Source organism: Myxocyprinus asiaticus, chromosome 30 (assembly GCF_019703515.2).
Source record: "Myxocyprinus asiaticus isolate MX2 ecotype Aquarium Trade chromosome 30, UBuf_Myxa_2, whole genome shotgun sequence".
Taxonomy (NCBI): domain Eukaryota; kingdom Metazoa; phylum Chordata; class Actinopteri; order Cypriniformes; family Catostomidae; genus Myxocyprinus; species Myxocyprinus asiaticus.
In genome coordinates this window covers 13373956-13394005 of record NC_059373.1, presented here as the reverse complement: position 1 = coordinate 13394005, position 20050 = coordinate 13373956, and the positions used below count along the sequence as shown (strand labels likewise).

At 38.0% G+C, this 20050-nt stretch overlaps 3 protein-coding genes across 6 annotated transcripts in view; 2 read left to right on the top strand and 1 right to left on the bottom strand.

The window, feature by feature from the left end:
- tax1bp1a (Tax1 (human T-cell leukemia virus type I) binding protein 1a) overlaps positions 1–18300 on the bottom strand; it is a 44642-nt gene extending 26342 nt beyond the window's left edge. For all 3 annotated transcript variants that reach the window (XM_051664720.1, XM_051664721.1, XM_051664722.1), the window contains exons 1-5: positions 18186–18300; positions 16747–16973; positions 13562–13664; positions 11469–11659; positions 11246–11353 (exon numbers count right to left, since the gene is read on the bottom strand). In XM_051664720.1, the coding sequence (XP_051520680.1) occupies positions 11246–11353; positions 11469–11659; positions 13562–13664; positions 16747–16941 (597 nt within the window). In that variant the 5' untranslated portion in view covers positions 16942–16973; positions 18186–18300. The remainder of the gene's footprint in view (positions 1–11245; positions 11354–11468; positions 11660–13561; positions 13665–16746; positions 16974–18185) is intronic.
- aste1b (asteroid homolog 1b) overlaps positions 1–20050 on the top strand; it is a 311837-nt gene that overhangs the window by 182109 nt on the left and 109678 nt on the right. The gene's annotated exons all lie outside the window — the stretch shown is intronic.
- The window catches only part of LOC127421596 (3-hydroxyisobutyrate dehydrogenase, mitochondrial-like), a 48870-nt gene continuing 48355 nt past the window's right edge, over positions 19536–20050 (top strand). The window contains exon 1 of the mRNA XM_051664742.1: positions 19536–19667. Coding sequence (XP_051520702.1) covers positions 19598–19667 — 70 coding nt within the window. The 5' untranslated portion in view covers positions 19536–19597. The remainder of the gene's footprint in view (positions 19668–20050) is intronic.

Here is a 20050-nt window from a genome sequence, read left to right as displayed (position 1 = left end):
CGGAGGCAACTGATATTTGTCCTCTGCCACCTGGACTGAGGCGAGTCACTATGCCACCACGAGGACTTGGGGAGAAATTAAAAAAAAAAAAAAAAACCTTAGTTCATTAATTTATCTGATTTCCGCTTTCGACTGTCCTTTGTCGCGCGCTCGAGCCTCCAGTGGTGCATGGCAAAGGTAGAAGTCTAAAATTATCTTTATTATATTAAAATTGTATGTCTCATAACAATATAACATACATTTTAATACATTGTCATCTGCTGTACCTATAAATTGTGCTGAGAAACAGTTAGTGTCTTTTGTGTTTTACCTAAATGCTTAAATTTTATCTTTGATTATGATGATTAGTAGTAGATCTGTATACTGTTTAATAATAATACTGTTTAATAATGTAACTTGTATGTATTTCTTCATTTCAGAGAGACATGGGCAGTGCTTTACCTCTGTTTCATTTGCTTCATGCTTGAGAAGGTAATAGTTTTTAGACAATAATATATTTTGCACTGTTATAACTTTTCGGCTGCATTTTTGTTAGGGATTGCCATTGTGGTAAATCCACCCCTAAGAGGCTCAAACAGAGAACACAGTGGTATTCTTTTGAGTATTGTATTGTAAAGGTAATTATCAGGAGATAATGTGATGTACAGTTGTGCTCAAAAGTTTGCATACCCTTGGAGAATTGGTAATATATGTACCATTTTTAAAGAAAACATGAGTGAGCAGGCAAAACACATTTCTTTTATTTCTTATGGGATTCATATTCAACTGTAGGTTATAACAGAATGGCACAATCATAAAACAAATCATGGCGACAAAGAATAAAATGAAATGACCCCTGTTCAAAAGTCTGCATACCCTTAGTTCTTAATACTGTGTTTTGCCACCTTTAGCATCAATGACAGTGTGCAGTCTTTTGTAATAGTTGTCTATGAGGCCCCAAATTCTTGCAGGTGGTATAGCTGCCCATTCGTCTTGGCAAAATGCCTCCAGGTCATGCAAAGTCTTTGGTCGTCTTGCATGAACTGCACGTTTGAGATCTCCCCAGAGTGGCTCGATGATATTAAGGTCAGGAGACTGTGATGGCCACTCCAGAACCTTCACCTTTTTCTGCTGTAACCACTGGAGGGTCAACTTGGCCTTGTGCTTAGGGTCACTGTCATGCTGGAAAGTCCAAGAGCGTCCCATGCGCAGTTTTCGTGCAGAAGAATGCAAATTGTCTGGCAGTATTTTCTGATAACATGCTGCATTCGTCTTGCCATCAATTTTCACAAGATTCCCCGTGCCTTTAGAGCTCACACACCCCCAAAACATCAGTGAGCCACCACCATGCTTAACAGTGGGGATGGTATTCTTTTCACTATAGGCCTTGTTGACCCCTCTCCAAACATAGCGCTTATGGTTGTGACCATAAAGCTCTATTTTGGTCAAATTACTGTGTGCCAGTAGCTGTGAGGCGTGTCAAGGTGTTTTCGGGCATATAACCAGGCTTTTTTGTGGCACTGGTGCAGTAAAGGCTTCCTTCTGGCAACTCGACCATGCAGCTAATTTTTAAAAGTATTGTCGTATTTTGCGCCTTGAAACAACCACACCGTCTTTTCCAGAGCAGCCTGTATTTCTCCTGAGGTTACCTGTGGGTTTTTCTTTGTATCCCGAACAATTCTTCTGGCAGTTGTGGCTGAAAACGTTCTTGGTCTACCTGACCTTGGCTTGGTATCAAGAGATCCATGAATTTCCCACTTCTTAATAAGTAATTGAACAGTACTGACTGGCATTTTCAAGGCTTTGGATATCTTTTTATATCCTTTTCCATCTTTATGAAGTTCCATTACCTTGTTACGCAGGTCTTTTGACAGTTCTTTTCTGCTCCCCATGGCTCAGCATCTAGCCTGCTCAGTGCATCCACGTGAGAGCTACCAAACTCATTGACTATTTATACACATACACCAATTGCAATTTAAAAAGCCACAGGTGTGGGAAATTAACCTTAATTGCCATTTAAACCTGTGTGTGTCACCTTGTGTGTCTGTAACAAGGCTATGTAAACTTTTGATCAGGGCCATTTGGGTGATTTCTGTTACCATTATGATTTAAAAAGGAACCAAACAACTATGTGATAATAAATGGCTTCATATGATCACTATCCTTAAATAAAAGACAGTTTTTTTTTTTTTTTTTGGATGATCAGTCATATTTTCAAAATCAATGCCAAAATTTCACAATTTCTACCAGGGTATGCAAACTTTTGAGCACAACTGTATATATATATATATATATATATATATATATATATATATATATATATATATATATATATATATATTGTCTATTGTGTATTCTATATATACTTTTTCTTTTCAATATTTATCTATATTTTATTCAATTTTAATAATTTTTTAAAAGTCTTGTTGCTGTCTTTGTATTGTTGTGTACTGGAAGCTCCTGTCACCAAGACAAATTCCTTGTATGTGTGAGCATACTTGGAAATAAAGCTCATTCTGATTCTGATTCTGATATTTAGGCAGCATAAAAGTAATCCACATGACTCCAGTCGATCAATTAATGTCCTCTGTAGCAAACCGATAGGTTGGCGTAAGAAACAAATCGATAATAAAAATGTTTTTAACTTTAAATTGTTGCTTCCACCCAGCACTGTATTTCTGTTTGAAATGAACAAACTCTCACAGGACGTTCATTCTTTTGTTGTATACAAAGTGCGCGCTTCCGACTTCTCGCGTGAACGTGCCATTGCGCTTACTTCACTGATGTGTTGACTGCTGGCAGGAAGCGATTTTTAAAAGTTAATCAAGTTTTTATTTTCAATTTATTTTTTACACAAACCTATTGATTTGCTTCAGAAGACATTGTTTAATTTTCAATAACGGCTAAACATGGTTTCATACAGTAACCAAAGTTAAACTATGGTATTTTTAGTAAAACCAGAGGAACCACAACATTTTAATTTTTGTTACCTTAGTTTATCATTATTGTGGTTTCACTACAAATATGGTTACAATAGTAAAACCATGATAAGTTTTGTGGTTATGGTTTCACTATAAATACCATAGTTTAATAGTTGAAGAGGGAGCGCTAAACTTATTGCAAGGGACGGCAAATTTTTTAAATACAAAATTCAGGGAAAGAAAAAATCCTTCCCTGTTCTCTCAGAGGGGCTCAGTATGTTCCAAACCTGTATGTCTTTAGTGGAAGATATTGAAATATTCAGTCTCAGTCACCATTTACTTTTATAGAAAAAAAAGATGCAATGAAATTGAATGTTGACTGAGATTCTCTTCCATTCTGCCTTTTGCATTCCACAGAATAAAAGTCATAAAGGTTCAGAACAACTGGGTGTGTACAGAGGTTGCACTAGAAAAAAATCTTTATCCATCATTTTGACGGGCTGAGTTGTAAAATTTCCGTCATGGTCTATTTTTACCCGTCAGAGTCTACAACATTCAGAGGCGTAGAATCCATTATAATGGCATATAGTGGATAGGCTTAAATGATAGATATTTTTTGTTCTACCTGTCAATTAGCCACCGCGCTAAAACAAGATTTTTATACTATTCCGGTTATGTGCGGCTTTAAAAGGAAATAAACGTTGGAGTGGAGTGGTGGTGGCGTAGTGGACTAAAGCACTGAACTGGTAAGCAAAAGGTTGTTGGTTCAATCCCCACAGCCACCACAATTGTGTCCTTGAGCAAGGCACTTAACTCTGGTTGCTCCAGGGGGATTGTCCCTGTAATAAATGCACTGTAAGTCGCTTTGGACTTTGGTCGCTTGCCAAATGCATAAATGTAAATGTAAATGTCCGAATGGAAAATTTGAAAATGCACATACATACATAAAATGTCACAGATGAGAACCACACACATCTCTGAGGCTCTGACAAAAATTATTTGACAAAAATAACTGACAAGTTTGCTCTAAATGTCATGTTTGTGCTTAGATTAAAAATTCAAGTTAGCAGAAACAATTTGCTGCTTTTTTTTGTGTGCTTTCATTTTAATATCATACTTTGCTCTTTATTATAATAACATAAAACACTAATCATGCAGTAACACTAACGTAATGATTGATGTATGCAGTCATTAATTCAGAGTCGCTGTCCTCGAAATCCAAACACAGTTGGTCAAGAGACACATACTTCAGGTGTTAATGGTGATGACGCCTCTAAATGCACACCTTAATACCAGGCAATAAACAGGGTGTACACACAGTGTGAAAGAGTAAGTGAAGTCAAAACTTATGCTCTAGGCTAAAACTATCTTCTTTTTTATCTGTCAAAATGACGGACAGCATTTGGAATTATCCGTCAATGTATAAAAAATTCGGTAAATGACGGAGAATTTTCAGTTAATGCAACCCCTGGGTGTGTATATGGGGGGGGGGGGATACTCTTTAAATCTGTAACTTTGAGACTTGTTAAATTAGCATATTCTTTATTTATTATTATACATTCATCTGTGATTGCACCAGTGTAATGTTTACAATAGTCTTAAGATTTCTGTATTGCAGAAAAAAAAAGTTTACTCTAAAGATTATGTATTTGTAAATGTAAATTTTGCATAAATAAAATGAACTACACTTGCTGTGTGTTTCATAAATAGGCTGATTTATTCATTTAAGTATTTGGGATTTTAAAATGGAAAGTGAAAATGTGTTGATTGTATAGCATAGTTTTACCCAACTGAAATCAACAGGTTCAACATAAGGTATGCAAATAAATAATTTGGATTGATTTTCTGTTTGTTTTCAGTGGCGTTAACAATGTTGATTCAACGTGACGTTCAAAGGACTGGTAGCGAACGTCCCTTAAAGGTCCCCAAATGTCTGCTGGAAGTCTTGCGAATGTCCCCCCGACGTTCTGAGGACCTTTTTTATTAGCTGTAAAGTTGTTAAATTGTTTTTACAGTCATTTTAGGGTTTGCAGCATTACGTCGCCATGGCAATGACATTGTAAAATGTCATGGCGGCCATCTTTGGAATGCTCCCGGGAGACTATTTCCAGTCATGCCTATGCAGCTCCTATCTACTTGAAAGGGGGAACACCGAAATCTCAAAAACGGTTGGTCAAAGAATATATTTCAAATCAGCAGTAGAATCTGACAACGCTGGTATAATAAATTGTGCTTCTTTACCTCAGATTACGCTAAAAAACTAAAATTTCTCGGCTTGTATATCTAATGCACATGCGCGTTCTCGAGATGATTGACAGGCGATGTCTGTATCTAAAAGGTGACTGGCTCTTTTACCTGTAAGGCGGGACTTCCTTTCTACATCCGTTGAACATTGGGCACTAGAGCTTCTTGGTTGGGCGTTTCAATTTCTCCCATTCATTTTAATAGAAGTGGCCCGTCTCTGCTAAATAGTCTCTGATATAACTTTACACAGAAAGGATTAGGAAGCTATTTTAATACGCTAAAATCCTGTTAACACATGCATTGTTTACATCTCCTGGCTATACTTGTGAGTATTTTAATGTAAACTGATTGGCCACATTCACTTCCACTGTAAGTGCCTCACTGTAACCTGCAATTTTGCATTTTATTAAAGAAAAGGAGAGAGTCGAAATTCATTTTTGTATTTATCAACATTATGCAACAAATGTTGACAATTAAGCTTAACTTGTATTGAACCCAAATAATCCTTTAATGTGCAGATACAACTATAATTAAGCCATTTGTATGTTGATTCCCATGAAAAGTATGTGGCGAGTGTTTTTGCCATACTGTTTGGTGATGCCAGTGGCAGAGAAATTACACAATTCACCTTTAAGTTGCAAATAATATGATGTCAGCAGTTTGATGCTGAGAGGAGGCATGCTTCGATTTCACTGTCGTTGTGGCGGTTCATAATTAACAGTCGTCATCGGTAAATCACAGCAACATCTGGTTCTGAAAGCATGCATACACCCCTTGTCCTCAGGCTAATCTGGTGACTCGTGGTATTTTACAGCCGATGATGTTTCAGAACTGAAGCAAACGCATATAAAATCTGTGGTCGTAAAATTAGCAGCCACATAATACACACTTATTTTCTCTCGATGAAGAGGAAATATATTTTCATATGTATATGCTGACAGTTTAACACACACACACACACACATGGTGCGGCTATCCTTGTGAGGACTCTCCATAGACATAATGATTTTTATACTGTACGAACTATAGATTCAATTCCCTAACCCTACCCCTAACCCTAAACTTAACCCTCACAGAAAACTTTCTGCATAACATTTTTTTAAACATCGTTTAGTATGCTTTTTTTTTTTTTTTTAAGCGATTTGAATTATGGGGACACTAGAAATGTCCTCATAAACCACATTTATAGCATAATACCCTTGTAATTACCAGTTTGTAACCTAAACAAATGTCCTCGTAAAAAACCCAAACCCACCCACACACACACCCACACACACACACACACACACACACACACACACTCTCTCGCAACATATGAATTGGTTTGTGTGGTTGTGGTGTGAGAGAAAATTATAACAGTGTTAATGTTTTATTTGTGGTGATCTTTGTCCTTTGTGCACACTCATATTTCACAAGTACAGATTCAATAAGGTTTCTGTGAGAAACACTAGGGGGTGCTAAAAGATTAAGAAACCAATTGAATCACATCCTGTTGTTTTCTGGATACATTTACGGCTTAATGTGAATACTGCATTGTGAAACACCAACAACACATATAATAAATAGAGTATAAGTTAACAAGCAATACAAAAGAAAATCTATCAATCTATCTATCTGTCTGTCTGTCGGTCTGTCACTGATCTATATTTCTATCTAGGGAGAGCATATTAGGAGAAAAGACACACAGATGACATAGCAGGAAAATATATTTCAAATAAAAATCCAAGTTGCAAATAAAGCAAGAGGAAGAGAGAGCAATAGGGATAGAAATACAAATAGAGAGAGACCAATAGAGAGCATTGCGTGACTGGTGCTGTTGTCCCTGTGACTGGGCAGGTCTCCCCCCTTTCTATTGAGTGGTTTTTGTGGACATTTACTCCTGGCTATGCGCTCTGGCCTGACGTCACATCTACCCTCTCTGTGACCGACACGACACAACAGATGCCAAGTAAATTTTCTCTCTCTCCCTCTCTAAAACACTCATTGTTCCCTAACTCTCAGTAAATCATCCTCAGTACACTCAGAATAATGTATGGATAAATCACATCACTGTATGGGGAAGGTCATTAATGCGCATACACACACACACACACACACACAGCCATTATCTGATAAGATAAAGTGCTCTGTGGGAGTAGGTTCAGTGTCAGTCAAACACAAAACTGTCTTATACTTGGAGACAGTCTTAAAGCACAAATGTGTGCGCAAACACATGCACACACACACACACACACACACACACACACACACACACACGCACACACGCACACACGCACACACCCGCTTTGATGTGGAGATAACTTGAAATTGTGATCACTGGTGTGTTCCACACTGCTCAAACATTGTGTGTGTTGTTGAGCGTAATGCCCGACCGATATGGGTTTTTAAATGGCTGGTGCGATAGCGATATCTAGGGTGGCTGATAGGCAATATAATGCAGCTATGTATAATATAGTTAATTGACAGCTAATAAAATATACACAAAATAATAACAAGATGGCGCCACGGATGACTGCTTCAGTGTGGAGCACTCAAGCATTTTTGTTACTTTTGTTGTTTGATTATTCTAACATTTTATTAGACATCTTAGTTGGAGGCGCAGAGGTGTTCTACAAGTGCTCCAAGAGACGCAAGCGAGGAAAGCACATCAGCGCGCTTGTGAAGCTTCGTCAATATGGCTTTAGGACTCAGAATATTCATCTGGCAAATGTCCGCTCCCTCACCAACAAAACGGATGAACTGCTTCTGCTCACTCAAACAAATAAGGACTTTCTAACTCCACTGCTCTGTGTTTCACGGAAACCTAGCTGAATGAAGCCATCCCGGACAGCTCGCTAGATCTGCCAGGCTTCCGGCTGTTCAGAGCAGATTGCGTTTCGGAATCATCGGGGAAAACGAGATGCGGTGGAACATGCTTTTACATCAACGAAAGTTGGCGTGCAGATGTAACAGCATTGAAGAAGATGTGCTGTCCTAATTTAGAAGTGCTCTTCATCAACTGTAAGCCTTTCTACTCGCCGCGGGAGTTTTCCACGTTTATTCTGGTGTGTGTCCATCCCGTCACAAGCATGCGTGAACGCAGCATTGCAACAACTGGCTGATCACATCACAGACACGGAGCAACAACACCCGGATTCTCTTATCATTATTTTGGGAGATTTGAATAAAGCTAACCTCACCCATGAACTGCCAAAATACAAACAACACATCACATGCCCCACCAGAGAAAGAAATATACTGGACCACTTCTACACCACTGTAAAGGATGCATCTCACTCTGTCCCATGTGCAGCTTTAGGATTCTCTGATCACTGTCTGGCTCATCTTCTCCCCCTACAAGCAGAAACTAAAATCAGCTAAGCCTGTAGTAAGGACTGTAAAGAGATGGACTAATGAAGCAGAGCTGGAACTACAAGCCTGCTTTGACTGCACTGATTTAGTGTTTTTGAAGCTGCAGTCACAGACCTGGATGAGCTTAGAGATACTGTGACATCATATATCAGTTTCTGTGAGGATATGTACATCCCTACTAAGACATTTTTATCATTCAATAGTGATAAACCATAGTTTACAGGAAATCTCAGACAGCTTCATCATGCCAAAGAGGATGCTTACAGAAGTGGGGATAAAATCTTGTACAACTAGGCCAGAAACACACTTAGGAAATCAGAGTGGCTAAAAGAAGCTACTCTGAAAAGCTGAAAAAAAAAGAAAAGAAAACAGTTTTCAGCCAACAATCCTGCATCTGTGTGGAAAGGCCTGAAAAGCATTACCAAGTATAAGACACCTCCCCCTCGCTCCGCAAAGAATCAACAAATGGCTCATGAACTGAATTTGTTTTACTGCAGGTTTGAAAAGCCCAGTCTCACACCCCTCTCCCACTCTGATCTTCACTTCACACACACTCACCAACACCTCCTGGAATCCTCCTCCTCCCCCCTCCTACTACTGAACCTGTACTTATGGTCTGTGAGGAGGATGTGTGCCAGGTCTTCCGGAAACAAAAGACTAGGAAAGCTTCAGGCCCAGATGGTGTCTCACCTGCCTGTCTGAAAGTCTGCGCTGACCAACTAATCCCCCCCCCAGTCTTCACACAGATCTTCAATAGATCACTGGAGCAGTGTGAAGTTCCCTGCTGCTTCAAACGCTCCACCATAATTCCGGCCTCAAAAAAAAAAAAAAAAAAAAAACAATCACAGGACTTAATGACTACAGACCTGTCACCCACACGTCTGTGGTCATGAAGTCATTAGAGACTGGTTTTAGCCTACATGAAGGACATCACTGGACCCCTGCTAGACCCCTTCAGTTTGCTTACCGAGCAAACAGGTCTGTGGATGATGCTGTCAACATGGGACTGCATTATATCCTGCAACACCTTGACAGACCTGGGACTTATGCAAGGATCCTATTTGTGGACTTCAATTCAGCCTTCAATAACATCATGCCTGATCTTCTCTCAACCACACTGACACAGCACTCCATGTCAACCACAATCTGTCGGTGGATCAACAGCTTTCTGACAGATAGGCAGCAGCTAGTGAAACTGGGAAAAATCACATCTGGGACCCTCACTATTAGCACTGGTGCTCCTCAGGGATGCGTTCTCTCATGTACATGAATGACTGCACTGCAAAGGACCCCTCTGTCAAGCTCCTGAAGTTTGCAGACGACACCACGGTCATTGGCTTCATCCGCGATGGTGACGAGTCTGCATACAGATGGGAGGTTAAACAGCTAGCTGTCTGGTGCGGTCACAACAATCTTGAGCTGAACACGCTCAAAAGAGTGGAGATGATAGTGGACTTCAGGAGAAGTCCCCCCACACTCCCTCCCCCTCACCATCCTAAACAGCACTGTGGCAGCAGTGGAGTCATTCAGGGCTCTACCATCTCTCAGGACCTGAAGTGGGACACCCACATAGACTCCATTGTGAAGAAGGCTCAGCAGAGGTTGTACTTCCTTCGCCAGCTGAGGAAGTTCAACCTGCCACTGGAGCTGCTGACTCAGTTCTACTCAGCTGTCATTGAGTCTGTCCTATGTACATCTATAACTGTCTGGTTTGGTTCAGCCACCACATCAGACAGAAGGAAACTACAACGAACAGTCAGGAATGCTGAGAGGATTATTGGTGCCCCCCTGCCCACCCTCCAAAACCCGTACATCTCCAGAGTGAGAAAATGTGCAGGTTGAATCACTCTGGACCCCACACACCCTGCCCACTCCCTTCTTGAACTGTTGCCCTTTGGCTGGCGCTACAGAGCACTCAGCACCAGGACAACTAGGCACAAGAACAGTTTTTACCCTCAGGCCATTTACCACATGAACAATTAAACTGCCTTCAGGACTCCCATAGTGCAATAATGTATAAATATGTCATGTAAATATGAAAATTCACTCATATTTAATTCAATCACTGTACATACCCCTACCTTGCACATATATTACCACTTGCACATGTACATACGCCATTCTATGTTATATGTTCTATTGTTTTGTATGTCTATTTATACTCTTACCTTGTTTTATATTCTGTGTCTCACTGTAATGTTCTGTGTGCGCTTGCTTGTTTCTCCTATCACCAAAAAAAATTCCTGAGCACGTACGTACGTGAGCACACTTGGCATTAAAGCTCATTCTGATTCTGTAAATAGCTGAATGACCACTTCAGTTTGTTGGCCAATCAGGCACAGTTATCGGCCAAGGCCGATAATCTCCAAATGACCAAATATCAGTCGATTAATTGACCTGGCCAATATATAGGTCTATCTGTTTTATTTGTGTGTGTGTGTGTGTGTGTGTGTGTGTATACGTGCTTATCTATAGTTTGGGGGCAGAACTGTCACCAAAAGTGAGCGAAATCTTATCAAAGCTCCCTTTGGGGACACTCCAGTTGGAAAATGGATTTATAAATAAGGCAAACTGTTTTCTTTTAGGGGTAAGGTTAGGGTTAGTCTATAGCAATTATAATTAGCATTATATAAAAACAATAAAAGTCAACAGCATGTTGCCATTTGGATAGCTAAGTAAAAGTGTTTGCGTTAGCTGTCTTTGTTGCTCCATCAGTTGGTCACTTTTATATGCGATTGTGTGTTTAGTACCTGGTTCTGTTGTCTCTGTCTCTCCTGAAGCTGATCTCTCTCTTGTGTGAGGCGGCGCAGGGCTTTCTGCAGTTCTCTGCACTCCTGTTGAACTTCCTCTACACGTTGCTGCTCACACACACAAACACAGACAGACACACACACACACACACACACACACACACAGATAATAAGTAAAAAATAACATTATATTGTGTATGCTTGTGTGTGTGAGTTTTCAAACCTCAAGTAGTCCAGTCTTTGTTGTCACAACCAGTATGTCGGTGTTCCCATCATCCTCCACTGTCAGTAGCTCCTCTCCAGTGGGCGTGGCCGGGCGGAACTGAAACGGCGTGCTCGCACCTCTGATTTCACCCGTGTGTGTGACATAGCAGAACTGATAAAATTCTCCATCACTACGGGGAACATAATAACCTAGGGAACAGTATACAGAGTATTTGTTTGGCTTTTTTTTTACTTTTTTTTATTTAGCGAAAGTAGCCTCTACACAGCAGCCAACAAAATTACATTAGGAAAGTCATCTGCACCCAAGGGTGTTATCTACACAAACCGCACTGATAACCAATGGATGGTCAGAACAAGAACAAAAATCTCTGCAAAGATGATTTTTAGATGAATTGTCTCTTTAGGATATCAATTTTAGATTTCCAAACATTACTTTTGCAAACAGAATAGAAGTAGAATAAGGAGTCCTGCAACAGGCCCCCACAGAGTCCGGATCTCAACATTTTTTTTTATTACATTTTACATTTATGCATTTAGCTGATGCTTTTGTCCAAAGTGGCTTACAGTGCAATCAAGGTACATTTTCTATCAGATTGAGTGTTCCCTGGGAGCCAGTCTGGAACTGTTCATTATACATATACACACACACACGCTGTATGTACACAGTACTGTGCAGACGTTTTAGGCAGTTGTGAAAAATGTTGTATAGTGAGAATGTTTTAAAAAAATAATACCATGAACATTTTTTATTTATAAATTATCTATTTACCATCTCAAGACAAATGTTTTGGTGAATCTAATGTGCCTAAGACTTTTGCACAGCACTATATCTGCCTGGTTTTATATGCATTTAAATTATATATATATATATATATATATATATATATATATATATATATATATATATATATATATATATATATATATATATATATATACATATATACCAATCAGCCACAACATTAATACCACCTACTATTGTGTAGGCCCCCCTTGTGCCGCCAAAACAGCACCAACCCATACAGAGTGTTTATCTGAGTTACCATAGATTTTGTCAGTTCGAACCAGTCTGGCCATTCTCTATTGACCTCTCTCATCAACAAGGCATTTCCGTCGACAGTACTGCCGCTCACTGGATGTTTTTGGTTTTTGGCACCAGTAAAATCTAGAGACTGTTGTGCGTGAAAATCCCAGGAGATCAGCAGTTACAGAAATACTCAAACCAGCCCGTCTGGCACCAACAATCATGTCATGGTCCAAATCACTGAGATCACATTTTTTCCCCATTCTGATGGTTGATGTGAACATTAACTAAAGCTCCTGACCCGTATCTGCGTGATTTTATGCACTGCAGCCACACGATTGGCTGATTAGATAATCGCATGGATGATTGTTGGTGCCAGATGGGTTGGTTTGATTATTTCTGTAACTGCTGATCTCCTGGGATTTTCACATATAACAGTCTCTAGAATTTACTCTGAACGGTGAGGGGCAGTTCTGTGGACGGAAATGCCTTGTTGATGAGAGAGGTCAACAGAGAATGGCCAGACTGGTTCGAACTGACAAAGTCTACGGTAACTCGGATAACCGTTCTGTACAATTGTGGTGAGAAAAACAGCATCTAGAATGCTATTCTGAGATGCGGTTGGTGCTCTTTTGGCAGCACGATGGGGACCTACACAATATTAGGCAGGTGGTTTTAATGCTGTGGCTGATTGGTGTATATATATATATATATGCCTGGTTTTATTGAGCACAATTCATCAGTACATGTTTCTATAAAAAAGCTTTGCTTTCAATATCTTCTATCAAAACTTTTTCTGCCACAGAAAATAATTTTCTGACAACCACACTGGAGTAGAATTTTTTTTTAACCTTTAATAAAAGCACCCACATTTCACAAATCAAGCAAATCATGATGCATAAAATGAAGCCCCACCCTACATTATTTCCCCATTAATATTCTATATAATTTGGAAATAAATCGCATTATGGGAGTTTAAATGGGATGTCAATCCTCAAAAGAGTTTTTATTTGAGTTTTAGATAGAGTAAACTACTTATCTTATTTATTTTGTGTGTGTGCGCATACCCTGAAAGATGATGGTTCGGTGAACAGTGGATCCATCTGAGTAGTTTTCAGGCATGGGAGACCAGAGAAATGTGTAGTAGTCTCTTGCACTGCTCCAGCCCACCTGAAAAACACACACACGGTAAATAAGAAACTAGTCAGAAATAAAAGTGTAGAAGTGTAGAAGAAAACTATGAAGGCCTATGAAAACAGTAACAGTTACAGTAAAACTTATATAACACAGACTAGTCTATTGTGCTCTAACCGTAACAATAAATGAAACTATATAAAACTTTAAGGAACTGCCATCCAAAACAGAGACAGACAGACTGCGGGAAAGAAAACAGACAGGGAAAAGAAACGGGCAACAATATCATTAAAAACAGACAGAGGGAGAGCAAAATTTTACATCCCAATACGTTTAGCTTCGTATCGATTTCACAGGTTATAAATATCACAATAAGCTCAAGGAGGAATGGAAATACTTAGCCCCCCTTCTGCACCTCTTTGCCAGCTGTGAAAGGGGGGAGACTGTGTGTGTGTGTGTGTGTGTGTGTGTGTGTGTTGGGGGTGTTACTGACTCAGAAAAGTAGGCGTAATGGAAAAAAGGACCGGGAAAAGGGTGAAAATTTTACACTTGCTTCAAAGGCAGCTGAAATTGAGTGGTTACTCTGAAATGTGTTGGTGTGTCAATTTAATCTTTTCGGCCTTTGAAGCAAATGTAAAATTTTCACCTCCATAATCACCCACATTTGTGTGCGTGTGTGTGTGTGTGCCCGCAAATGAGTGACTATATGGTTTTATGTATTTTTAATTGAAATATGATGGAAGCAAAGTGGAGAATGTTTCTCAGGTCTAACCCACTATCATAAACATGTCACATACTGTTACATTTCACAGTTACAAACAAGACACATGCAAACACACACACACACAGATCTTCACAGACAGCAATTTGTCAGCATGATTTTTCACAACACTATCTGACATTTACTTTGATTCTAATATATCAAATCTGTAATCTCTTTTACGGAAAGTATTCAGCTTTCATCTGACACACAGAGTCATCTGTGAAGAAATAACCTATTAATTACACAGAATGAAAGATGATAGCAAGTGGAAAGAGAGAGAGAGAGAGAGTACCTGAGTGTGTTTCAAACAAGTCATGCTTGTAGATACAGGACTGATAAATTAAATAATAAGAGGGCTGATGTAACAATAAATCAGGTGCATAAGAACATGTTTGGCATGTGTGCGACAACTTAATTACATAGTACCTGTCTGAGTGTGTGTGTTTGTATGTCTGTGCACGAACCTACTGTATGTGTGTGTATATGCATGATTACACAGCACTTTTTAGTATTGCTTAAAGGTAGCCTGTTTTCAACGTGCCTCAACATCCTCCTTAATAAAGAGTACTAAAGTTTGTTCTACCTGAAATCCAATGGCCCTGTTTTTTACCTAGTATTAAGACAAACTATTGACCTGATTTGCATAAACACAAGAATAAAAGGGGAAAAAAAATAATAATAATATCTTGCAGGATAACATATTAAAATCAATCTATGATCTTGTGAAACAATTTTAAACATGTTTTTCCCCAATTGTTCTATAATTATTATACATGTTGTTTCTATGCCTTAACTAAGATGGAATATTTGTTCTTTTAAAAGTCAGTACAGATTTTTTATATATACTGTGTGTGTGTGTGTGTGTATATATACATATATATATATATATATATATATATATATATATATATATATATATATACATTTTTTTTACTAGTTTTAATTAACTAGTGAAGGCAAAAAGGTGATTAAAAATCTTTATCAGTTACTTACAGGACCTAAGGTATACATTTCCCTTCAATATATATGTACATTTTAACCTAATAATTTTGAATCATTAAAGTTTAAGGACATGTTATACATATGTCAACCACTCATTTGAAGAACTTTCACAATCTTAAGACTTATATATACATTATATATATATATAAACTTTTGTAACTGAATTTAAATAATTTTACTTTAAAGAAAAAGCACTTACAAGAACTGAATTCTACTTCATTTTATTTGAGTTTAAAAAAAAAAAAAAACATCTGCACAGAAAAGTGTAATGTAAACTTTTATTCAAATCGCCACTGTCTTAAATGAACAGTACTTCCTCAATACCACCAGAGGGAGCCTGTGGTTCACTAAGTAATATAAAGCACGTTAAGGTGTGCTGGATAAGGAGTGATTACAATGTGTGTGTGTGAGCTCCTGAGCAATAGTTCCCATACTCCCTCAGTGACTCCTTGAACATGAGTCATCAGATAGTCTTAGAATCTTTTGATCCATCCTTCCAACCTGCCATCTATCTTGTACAGATAATAGTAGGGAAACTAATAAGACTCATTTGTTTGACAACGGCAGGTGTAAACTGTGATTACACTAAAACTTTATCGCCTAAAAACACAAAGTTGCAAGAGAAAATATTAAAGGAAAAATAAGGCAGGATTCAGCTGTCTACAGCTGGCGGTCATAATAAAATGCCCACAGCCTGTACAAAAGTGCATGCAAGTAAACACACACGAAACCCTATTCCCCTGTAAACTAACCATCAAAACAGAGTGATATTGAGTGGATTAACCATCTTTTTTTCCAATCCACATTTTCCCCTGCAGCCCATCACTAAATGCTGTCTGGAAAGATCTGGTTGACTTGAAGTGCCTTTTAATACCAGCCATAAACTGTCATTTTATCTTAACAAGATGTAAAGTTTCCGTGCTCTCATTTCCTCTTCATTAAAAAAAGAGATTACATTTTCAGATGAAAGGAGGAGTGAGAGAAGGACAGTGAGATTAAATTGGATGAAGATAATGTTCACAAAATTTGAGAAAAGTTGCGCTAATTTTTCTTACAAAAAGTTTACAGGGTTAAGAGGTAAAGTTTAAAAGTTAATGTTTTGAAGGGTTTTTTTTCCCCTCATGAGATACTGTATATAAATACACATATAACTGTGTGTTCAGATACACATATAACCAAGCTCACCCCATATGTAGGGTGTTCATGTCCTTGCACACACCTTAAAAAATAAAACAGCACAGTCTTTGAAAGCAATGAAAAGAATATAACTGTGTGTATATGTGTCATTCAGAATTTGTCTGGATTGTTGATGCATTTCTGGGTATGAAAACCTAAAAAACCTGTAGTACTAACCTTAAAGATGCCAACCCAGTCTTTGGGATGTGGGGAGATGAAAGGGGTGAGTGTGTAATGACATTCAAGTGCTGCCTGTGGGAGGAAGCTCTTTCCAACATTCTGGAAGATGACATGGGCGAAGTTTGAAGACTCCATGGCAACACATCCTCCTCCACCTGCATGTGCCCCTGTACTACAGGTTGATGACATCATAGGTGTTTTAGAAGTGCCTGCAAGTAATCAACCTGCAAGTATAAAACAAGAAAGGTCAGTAGTTTGAAAGGGAATGAAATTTTTTTGAAAGGGAATGAAAGTTTGAAATTTTTGGGGGCAGTGGTAGCTCAGCGGTTAAGGCTCTGGGTTACTGATCAGAAGGTCGGGGGTTCAAGCCCCAGCACTGCCAAGATGCCACTGTTGGGCCCTTGAGCAAGGCCCTTGACCCTATCTGCTCCAGGGGCGCTGTATCATGGCTGACCCTGCACTCTGACCCCAGCCTAGCTGGGATATGTGAAAAAGAAGAATTTCACTGTATATGTGCAAATGTGTGATGAATAAAGAAAATTATAAAAAAAAAAAAAAAAGAATGACAAGGAAACAAGGTTTTACTGTTCAACTGAAATCTATCAAAATGCTCTTTTACAAAACCTTGCATTGTACAATATAAATCCTCTCTGATGAACAATTTAACTCCTCAGACATGCACAGAGGCTTCCTATATTTATTTCCTGATGCTACTTTAAACGTGTAGTGTCATTATTGTAGCCAATGAGTTTCTTTAGAAAATTGCAAGATGACATTTAAGCAATATTTCTAGTTATAGTCAATAACTTGGCATTGTACTACATAATGGGAAATGTAACAATGTAATTAAAGTGCTAAAATGTTTCTGCGCTGACAAGAGGTGAAATGCAATGATTAAGCTACATGAAGAGACCTGCCCTATTTCAGGCAATATGGGGCGATGCCGAGTAGGCCTACATGCATGGCACTGCTGATGGCGGTGATGTTTACAGAGGCCTTGACACCTAATAAAATACAGCACTTCACATATTCCGCCTAAACTCGCAGTATAAAGGAATAAAACCAAACACTCCTCTTGCAACTTGTTATAATATCACTGCATCAGTCGTGCCATACTTGCTACTGAAATTCCACTTGCATCCTCATATTGCTAGCTGGTAAATCTTTAAGTGACAACATGGGGAATTAAAGACAGCTACACTTAAATTAGATTAAATAAATGTGCAATTAAGAATTTTACAATATCTTATATAATAAAAATAGCAATCAGTCGGCTCAGAGGATGAGCTGATTAAATGAGTTTTGATTACTCCGGTGTGATCCACTGCAATTCCACCCCACGATTCATCGGGATGCACCACATATAATTCAAACATGCATTTACAAGATTACAACCGTTATTAATATATATAAATTGCTCAATAAGTGAGTAATACCTGTGATACATGTTTATTCGAAGGTTATATGCTGGTTAAATTGCTAGAAAACGCAGAATGAGCGCAGCGCTGTCATGTAGCTCAACCGGGTGTCAGCATGTTTTGGAAATCTGAAGACGTCACACTACTTCCGGTCAGTTGCGCGCGGTGATTGGTTTATTTTTTCCTGTCAAAGAAAACCGTGTTTAACCATTGGCTGTTGATAAACCCCAGCTAAACCAATGTAAGATGAGGAAAAATGTCATTATATACAAATATTTTTGTTTTTTGTAACCTCCGCTATGATTCCTATATTTGTTATGGTGAAATTAAATATTTGCTCAGCTGTTAATATTTGGGATGTTTCTTGATCAGAAATAGTGTGGTATTTTAAGCAAAGTCACATGAGAAACATAGAAAAGCACAGAAAAACAAATCCTCAACAATGAGACTCTTACAGTGTTGGGTAAGTTACTCTAAAAAAGTAATTAATTACTAACTACTAATTACATCTTCTACAGTGTAATTAGATCACTGTACTAATTACTCTGTGTGAAAAGTAATTGCATTACTTATTACTAATTACTTTCTAAAACTCTTTTCAACCTCGACCAGATGACAAATACAAGGATAGACATGAAATTGTTCTTTTAATTCTTTCAAATAAATCATATAAAATTAAATAAATTATTCATGAACTGGCCAAAGAATTTAAGGGGGCTGCATTAAATTAGAAAACATACATTTTAACATTAGACGTTACATTTCGATTCTAAATTCACTATTGTTTTATATAGAATTGTTCTATAGTCTATACAGTATTTAACGCAATTACAGAAGTAACTGTAATTAAATTACTGAAAAATGTAGAGTAATCCCTTAATTACTTAGTAATGAATTACAACAACACTGGACTCTTACAAATATTGTAATGTCTTTATTTAATAATAAAAAAGACATATAAACTAAATATAAACTAAAATAAACTAAAATATAAACTAAAGTATGCTTTATTTTTTTTATTTATTTATTGCCAGTATTTTATGTATTTATTGTTTTAATTATTTTTTCACGTTTTGTCACAGGCAATATGTCAAATATTTTAATGTAATAGCCTACTTTCTTTTCTAGACCCATGTTAAGATTTTACCTGTTACTTTTGGATTTGCTAAATGTGATTGTCTCTCTTTAAGGATAGGTTTACTCCTAGAAGCCTAAAACGTCTAGACATTCTATAGCATCACCTTAATTCCATTAAAAGAAATCAGAAGGAAAAACTGTACGGCGTCTCACTGTAGATCCCCAATCTCATTGGTTGCTGCAAAACTCCTTATCAGTGATTGGTGAGATTGTGCTGTCAATCATAGGCACCGCCCCTTGAGTTCTTAGCTCGCACTTTGCCAATGAGGCGCTAAGGTCAAGGGAAAATAAGCATGGACGCCTTATTCAGAGGATATTGGAATTTTTATAAAAGGTGCTATAAACATGTGGACTTCACGCGGGGTACGTTATTTTCTTGTTAATTCTCTATTGCCACATAAAGGGGATCAAAGCGCGCGCCTGTCATTGTAAATAGTTGATTTGAAATGTTAGTTTTCCCATCTGGTTTGTTTGTCAGCCTGCATGTATTCTTCTGCAGATTGTCCAGCGATGTTTTACGTCAACTGATAATTATTCATTACCAAATATCACGTCAAAATACATTTTCCACGCTAAGCAATGTGAAATTGCTATTTTACTCTTAAACAGTAAAATTTTGTAACTAAACTGTGTTTTATCCATTGTAAAGTGCTCACAAGTATATTAAGTAAAGGTATTTCTTCTTTAACGTGTGTATTATATACGAACAAGTGTTTCGAAAGGTTATTTTTATTAAAGTGGCAGCC